The sequence below is a fragment of the Rhea americana genome, unplaced genomic scaffold (assembly GCF_003343005.1).
Source record: "Rhea americana isolate MKP2758 unplaced genomic scaffold, rheAme1 scaffold_126, whole genome shotgun sequence".
Lineage (NCBI taxonomy): Eukaryota > Metazoa > Chordata > Aves > Rheiformes > Rheidae > Rhea > Rhea americana.
Window position 1 is genome coordinate 488,309 of NW_028185328.1, and position 7,883 is coordinate 496,191.

At 44.2% G+C, this 7,883-nt stretch overlaps 1 protein-coding gene across 1 annotated transcript in view; it reads right to left on the reverse strand.

The window, feature by feature from the left end:
* Nucleotides 1-908: 908 nt before the first annotated feature.
* TEX55 (testis expressed 55) overlaps nucleotides 909-7,883 on the reverse strand; it is a 7,312-nt gene continuing 337 nt past the window's right edge. Inside the window, exons 2-4 of the mRNA XM_085326046.1 lie at nucleotides 5,985-6,653; nucleotides 5,303-5,365; nucleotides 909-4,571 (exon numbers count right to left, since the gene is read on the reverse strand). Coding sequence (XP_085182172.1) covers nucleotides 4,491-4,571; nucleotides 5,303-5,365; nucleotides 5,985-6,653 — 813 coding nt within the window. The 3' untranslated portion in view covers nucleotides 909-4,490. The remainder of the gene's footprint in view (nucleotides 4,572-5,302; nucleotides 5,366-5,984; nucleotides 6,654-7,883) is intronic.

Consider the following 7,883-nt stretch of genomic DNA (forward strand, 5'->3'; position numbering starts at 1 on the left):
AAATGTGAGCTCTTCCTGCCTTGGAGGACAGTTGTATGGGAATTGATGTGACAGATTTGAGGGTGAAAGGAAAAGCCTCTCCACTCATTCATACCAGGTCTTTCTAATACAGACCAAGCACAGCAGTGTCTGCTAACAGTTTTCGCTCTGGAATTATCCGTATAGAAATCTCTTGGGATTGCTTTGCCTGTCTAACTAACTAACTCCAACTAACTCTCTAACGCTGCTGTGCAGCAACATTCCCAGGAGAAGATGGCAAGGAGCTGTTTGGCCAACCACTGTTGCCTCAACATCTCAAAGTTTCCCTTTTCATTTGTGTGTGTCAAGGCACAGCCAAGAACTCTTGGTGATGCTGCTAAATCCATGCAGCCCATGAAGGCAGTCCCAAAAAAGGAATGCTGCCACAGGTATCAAGAGCTAACCATAAAGGAGTATTTCTTTTTCTTCTCCCCACCACCCACCCTGTATTTCATATTGTAAGAATGGGCAAGAGAAGCTCTCCCTTGAAGAAACCCTGATTAGAAGGAAGGCACATCAAATAGGATTTGATCACTTTGCCCTGGTATATTTCCTTTTTGTGCACTTCCACATCCCCCAGGCTTTAGCCTGAGCTCTCTCAAGCTCAACATTTTGTCAGACTTTGCCCAGAGGTTAATTTCTTCCATTTCAGACATGAAAACCATGAATAGTCACTGCTGCCTACTTTAAGTTTCTCATGATTGCAAAACTTTGAAATCAGTGGCATTAAACTAGCTTAAAATTGGTGTTATGTAGCAATGATTCATATTCAGTGAGTCACAATGAAATGTYTCATGCTCTAAGTGGCTGGCCACTGAAGAGCTATCCTGCTTGCGCCCTCCACCTAACGAAGAAGCAGAGCAGAGACTGCATGTTCTTTTCAAAGGATATTTAATCAGCAGTTACAACATTCTTTTGCGATTTGGTTAGAGGTGGTGACGCAGGTGACTTTAGCACTGCTTGGACACTTGAGTTGTTTTAAGTTCTGTACAGAGGTGGCAGAAAAGGAAAATCTGGCATTCTGATCCAAAACACCATTTTCAAGGTGAGCACAATTTCTCTGTGGTTAGCCCCTCTGAATCCTGCTTCTAGGGGAATACAAGGCTCACAACAGAACAGTAAGGCTCACAACAGAAACAGTCTGTATAGCATGAGACCATGCTATTTGCTAGCTGAACTGAATATCATGTTTCTGTGTCTGTTCATGGGTCAACAAATCTTGCCTGTGCAAAGACTGTGCTTCCTTGGTGCCCAGCTCAAACTACAGAACAAACACTCTTGGGAACTACAGACTATCTCCAGCCTCCCCACCTTTTACTCCATGACCTTTTTCTATCCATAAGAAACACATAGCAATACACAGGTGTGGGTAAAAAAAACAAAATACTCCATTAAAAAGAATGCACTTCAGTGCACAGACATCTCCCTTGTGAGGACGAGGAAAGAACAAACAACAGATGTTAGTCACGTTGCTTAGCACACTACTGGAGGGTATTCAAACATACAGTGACTAGCATGCCATAAGGACTTATATGGAATAGTTTTGGTTACACACAATGAACCATTAATTCCTTCAGAGCACCCAAGGCAAGAAATTTAATGACAGTTTAATGTCATATTGATAAATCTCCACTTATGAACAAGAAACATGGATCCATTGATTTGGGAAAGAAATTAAGGAAGAGAGACAGTCATTGTGGAATTAGGACTACAGTAAACATTTCCATTTAAAATGTAACTTTTCTGCCTTTCTTCACAGCAGAAAAACCTACACACACACAGACACATACACACACACACCCCAGTGGTATATTAGTGGCATAATGTGAGGTAGAATTTTTCTAGAGTTAAGATGCATTTTTCAGCAAAAGTTTGAAGCCAAACAAAAAGGACGGCTCCGTTGTATTAGCCTAAACACAACAATCTGCAGAATTTCTGGGGGATGCGTTTTTGTTTTCATAAATGTAAGTTCACAGTCTATTTTTTCTTGAAAAAATCAGCTTAAAACATAATCCAGTCATCTGAGAGGCTTGAGCAGAAGCAAGAAAAATTTTCAGAAGGCTGCCAGTGGTTTGCCCAAGTTTTCCTGTCAAAGTCCTGCTCAAAGCTGTGTCAACTCCCCACTAAGTCTGTGAGAGCAGAAGAGTCATCCTTGGCCTACTATCTTCTCCAATCTCTTGTTATCTACACAAACACAATTAAAGGCTTGCACAGCTATCTAGAATGGAGCCATGTGTCCACACAGCTGTTGCTTCCCATAGGAGAGGGACCTCCTGAGAAATTAAAAGGATAGCATCTTTTATGTGCACCAGAGAAGACTTCCTGCCACCACACAGCAACWTTGGTAGCATGAGATAAAGTGGCCAGGCCACCAAAGGAATATTTTTGCCTCTGAAATTGTTGAGAAATGCTGGGTAGGGCTTCTCATGCAAACTTCCAGCACCTGTTARAAGAAGGCTACTTTCCAGTTGACTTCAGTTACCTGAAAGAGAATTTAAGGAGTCTTCCTTGCATAATTCCATTGAGGCCAACATAAAGATGTTGCCATGTCCCTGTAGTCTAAGGACATATTGTAGATCACAAATTTTAATACATAAAAGAGAATAACACACAAAATGATAGAAAACTAGGAAATTTAGAGCTAAAGCTGTACCCCAAAGCACCTTAATCCCATTTTACAACAAAATTCAAAGATATGCCAATTTCTCCATCTCTTGGAAAATATGTTGGCTAATTATCATAGACATGAAAAGGCCTCAGTCAATATCTTCATGTGACATTGATAATCTTCTATTCATTTCTCCTTCTTTTACAGAGGTGCATTGGCACCTTCCCGGCATTCACAGGAAGTATGTGTACAAGGCTGCTTATAAATTCTTGATCATATACCAGGCTGTATAACAATCACTCTCTTTTTTTCAATAAGGGTCCAATTCTTCCATTTGCTGAAGATACTTAGGGCTTTCAAAAACATCTCACTGTTTCAATGGGACCTAACTGCCTAAGTCTACAGCAAACCTCCTATAAAACCCATGAAGATCTTATTAGAATCTTTAGGAATTTTTAGGCTTGCAGTACCTTGAAAACCTGCCTGTCCTATGAATGACAGGAGTGCTTGGCAGGGCTGCCTGCCTTTAACCTGGAAACACATGAGTTAGCTAATCTTTGTGGAGAGCTTTGGATAGAGAGGCAGCTCTTCTCAGACACAGAATTTGTATGCCAAATACTTGCCTCCGTGATTCCCAAACTGTTTTGGATCAAACTCTGCTGTGGAGCATCACACAACCTAATTGTCAGATTTTTAACTGAAAATAGATAGATAGGAGATAAGTTTCTGTGGTGCTTTTTTCATAGCCCTTGAGACAATCATTTGGGAACGTGCTACCATCCATCATGGAATTAGGGCACTTGCCTAAAAAAAAGAGAAAAGTCTGTCGTGACGGAACAGCTTTCTGGCATCTACTACACATACGTAAGAAATGAAACCAAAATACCACTATGCTCTACTGCACATTTTCAATAGTCTTCAGGCGAGCAACAAGTAAAGGAAAAACAAACTTCCTTTAGAGGGTGGACACAGATACTTTGATACTATGAAACTGAGGATCATAACTGTTCTGAGAATTAATGGCAGTTCAAATGACATGTTTGCAAAGTATACCATAACTCTCAATTTCCTGGCCTACTGGTGCTCATTTTTGCTTTGTTTACTTTTATTCCTCTCCCACACTCTGGAGAGGCGATGTCTTCTGAAGCCACAGAGTGCCTACAACTGTTGCTTTATAGCTCTGTTTATCAAAATACACACTTACTCTTCCAATGATACAGGCAGGGCAACACAAAAAATCAGGGATAGGTAAGGATGAGGCAGCTAGCTGCAGTGTGTAAAAGAGGTACCAAAACAGCTGCTTGCATCAGAGGAGCTCTGGGGACAGGGGGGAAAACCACAGATCTAACCTCTCTCAAGAGAGACTTCAAAGTGTTAGATGGGCATTAGCTACTGCATAGCTGGAGATAGTAGCCCTTCAAAGCAGCATGAAAAAGATAGGGCTCTGGCTTGGTTGTCCAGGGGTTCTTTTTAATTCTAGTTGCTTTTGTGCTTGTATCATCTGAGCTAGGTTTCTCTGCACAGAAAAGTAGAGCCTAGGGGTGGCCTAAATGTGGGATTTGTGCATTTCTATGTATAAACCACAAAAGAACTCAGCAGACCTGCCTTCTCAAAATGTGCCATACATGCAGACATATCCATGCGCTCTTTAAGGGAGTTTGTGTATCGAAATCAATACATGGTTGCAGGATTTAAACCCAAAGATTGGAAGTACAGCACACAGAATAGAGAAACCAGGAAGCAGAGGTATCAGCAAGCTTGTTCAAAGTTACTTCCACAGACTGCAAAAGCATGGTGCTGGCAAGGCCTGTGCAACATCACATTAGCAAGGTCAGCAGGGGCCAAAAGGAGTGGACATGATCTGTCAGAAAAACAACTCCGCATCTTCATCCTCTTCCAACATCCCTTCCATTTCTGCCTGCCTGGCATTTATCATAGATTGTACCTGGGCAGGAATAAAAGGAAAGGGGTCATTTTGGGGGTCTAATATCCTACCACCAGTGCCCAGAACTGACCTTGCTATCCCTCTGCAGGCTCTGTACACTTCATGACAAGGCAAACCCAGCAACAAATCACAGAGGCTGTGCTGATAGACTGCAGGGCAGTGAAGGAAAGGACCCCCTCTCTTTCTCTGGCTTCACTCTTTCCTTTAGAATCCTCCTTTCCCCAAGGAGCTCCTCATATTCCTTCTCTCTAATTCACTCCCAAACTATTGCTCCACAGACTTTGAATTTCCTGTGCTTTAAAGCTCTCCCAGGATCAGCAGAGACAGCTCTCCTGAGTAGGGGTGGGCAGGCAGGAGAGACATTCCATCCCAGTGTTAGAAGGAGGGAACTACAGAAGCAGCATAGGGACACAGATAGGCCCTACCTCTGTCCTCAAACTTCCCTTCACCTCTCAGTGTCTCCTGGGCACACCCACCACAACCCACCCTGAGTTTTTCCGCATACCCATCCTCCCATGCCTCTCCTCCCTCTCCCTTTAGAGCATGTGTGGGTCTTTGCACCTCAGGCGCTCTGCTCCTACCCTGTCTCCCTCCTCCTCCTCCTAAGTGAACAAACACATAGTGAAAGAAATAATCATGGATTCACCATGTTTCCGGCATGCTCGGATAAGCTGGCTTTCTGCGGCGGCCCTAACAGACAGTCTCTGTGAAGCCCCAACAAGACGCCATACCTGCAGCAACATGAACTGCAAGGGGTCATCAGGCTTCTTGTACACCAGTTTTTCTGTGATCTCCTGAGACAGACAGAAACAGAGGGAAAGAACCGTTAGTCCTTCGGAAAGCAGGTGGCTGCTCTTTCTGCTCCAATGCTAGCCCCAAAAGCTGCAGACATTGCAGTGTCCTTTCTCCCCTTTTGAGAGCAGGCTTGGGCATTTCTGGCAGCAAAGCACAAAGATAACAAGTTCAAAAGTTCAAACTTTTAACAAGTTAAAAGCTTCGGAGGATTTTCAAGATCATAACTTAAGTCCCCTTTTCTTAAACGCCTAAGTGTTTGGAACTTGGGATAATGCTTGGGACTTGGAATAATTCCTTTCAAAGGCAATCAAAAGATTCCTTTTTCTATTCCTCTTTGCTTTTATTCATCCCATGCTACTACCACAAAACAATGGTAACTCATCAAAAAGCACCAAAATTCGGGATAACATTTATTAGTGCTCACAAGTCCTTCTTTTCCTAACATCTCTTTCAACCTCTGAAGATGATGAAGTGTCCATTTCTACAGTTTACACTCAAGAAAGCACAAGACAAGGAGGGATCCAGAGGAAGGGAAAACTTAGTACAATGCTCACAAATTAACTTTAGCCCAGCTTCACAAGCCAGCCTCTGGACGGAAAAGGGAAAGGGAAATTTCACCTGAAATATCTGCAGAATATTATGTTTCTCCATGTACCTAAGGGAGACTTCCAAGGGATCTTCATACACCATTGAATGCTCCAGTATTTCACTCATATTATCTGTTGGCATGACTACAGATGTTGATGACCCAGCTTCAGGTGTTTTGGCCCCAGCTCTTGCGGATTCAGATGTGTTTATCTTGACTTTGAAACTTGGCAAGTCACCTGCAGATGACTCTTGTGCTGGTGCCTCAGCCACGGAGGACTTGATGCCGTATGATGAAGTGTCAGCTACAGATGACCTGTCCTCATAGGCTACAGATTCAGCCAGACAAGATCTGGACCCAGATTTTGTCAATTCAACTTCAGACAGAGGTAATTCAACCACTGGCAAGTGTTTCTGGAATGCTGATGATTTACCCCCATGTGAATTCTCTGTGGATGAAGGAGATTCAACCATAGATAACTGGTTCTCAGATGYTAGTGATTTTTCAACAACTAGCTGTTCTATAAACACTGGCAATTCTACAACAGGTGGCTGTTCTGCTGATGATGGTGTTTCAACCACAGATAAGTCATCCAGTGAGGCTGGCAGTTCAACTATAGGTGACTGTTCCTCAGAAGGTTCAACAGCTGGTGGTATGCTGGGCTCCTCCACTTCAGTTTCTGAGTTATCATTGGGCGCTTGCTGAAACATTTAACAAATAGAGGACAAAGAATGATTTAAACATATAGCCCTGCACATCAGATACATCACATTACTGCATCTTCTGCAAATACGATGGAGCCCCTTTTGGAGTAAGTGTCAAGTCTGAGGACATCAATAGTCTTTAATCACATTCACTGTTTTCACCTGGGCCCTCCACCCACACTGTCTGTCCATAGGCCCAGAAACTCCATTAAGTTCAGACAAAAGCTTTTAGACCTGGTCTGAGCTATGCTGTAGGTGTATATGTGCCTGTTTCTTGCTTACTGATTGGCTTTTGTAGGGGTACTCTAAACCTCTGTTTTAGATAGCTTTGTCTCTAGCCCCATCTACTGAATGGACTTTGGATCTGTATTCAAGCCTTGTGTCCAGTCTTGTATCTGGCTCTGCTGTTCCTGACGGGACTCTCTGGATGGATCCTGACTCCTCACCTTGCCTTGTCTAGGACTGTTAGTGGACCTGTTATCAGCACCCTTCCCAGGTGCTGTAGGCCTGTGCCATCTTGGTTGAGGACACTGCTCTGCCCTGCTCTGTCGCCCTCAGCTCTTGAGTCTTCTTGTTCGGTTAGCCCTGTTCTTTCTGTTGCCTGATGGCAAGCAGCTGAAATTCAGGAGGGCTTCACCTATCTCCCTTGTGAGCAGCTGGCTAGGGACTGTGCTCCCAACATATCCATGTGCCAGGTCACACTGATCATAGTCCAGTTGCTGACTTCAGGTGGAGAGCCCTGCCCTGCTTCTCCCATGCATCCCAAAACCAGCAACAAAACTCCCTCCGAGTTCATGAGCCTGAGCCTCCTTGCCTGGTCTTCTCCCTTGAAAACAAACTTGTTCTGCCTTTAACTCTTCACGTTCCTGTTGTGCCTCCTATCCCCGGGATGAAACCACATGTAAAACAATAATGTCCAAAACAAAAAGCCCAAACTGCTTTTCACCGGGAGACGCCTTTTCGTGAGGGCAGGACTCCTTGGCCACAGAGTGGAAACTTGGGGATCACGCTTGCTCCTGGGAGGCTACTGAGGCAGGCGGCCTGGAGCAGAGGCAGASGGGAGGAAAGAGGTACTTCAGCCGCCCGCTGTTTCTTTGAGGCTCTGGGCGACTGCTGCGAGATGTGACCAACCTTGTGTGAATCTGGTGTGATGCGGGGTGCCTGGGGGAGACTGCTGGAGGGTGGCAGGGTGCAGGGCGGCCTGTACAGGGTGGATTAGTGCCTGCC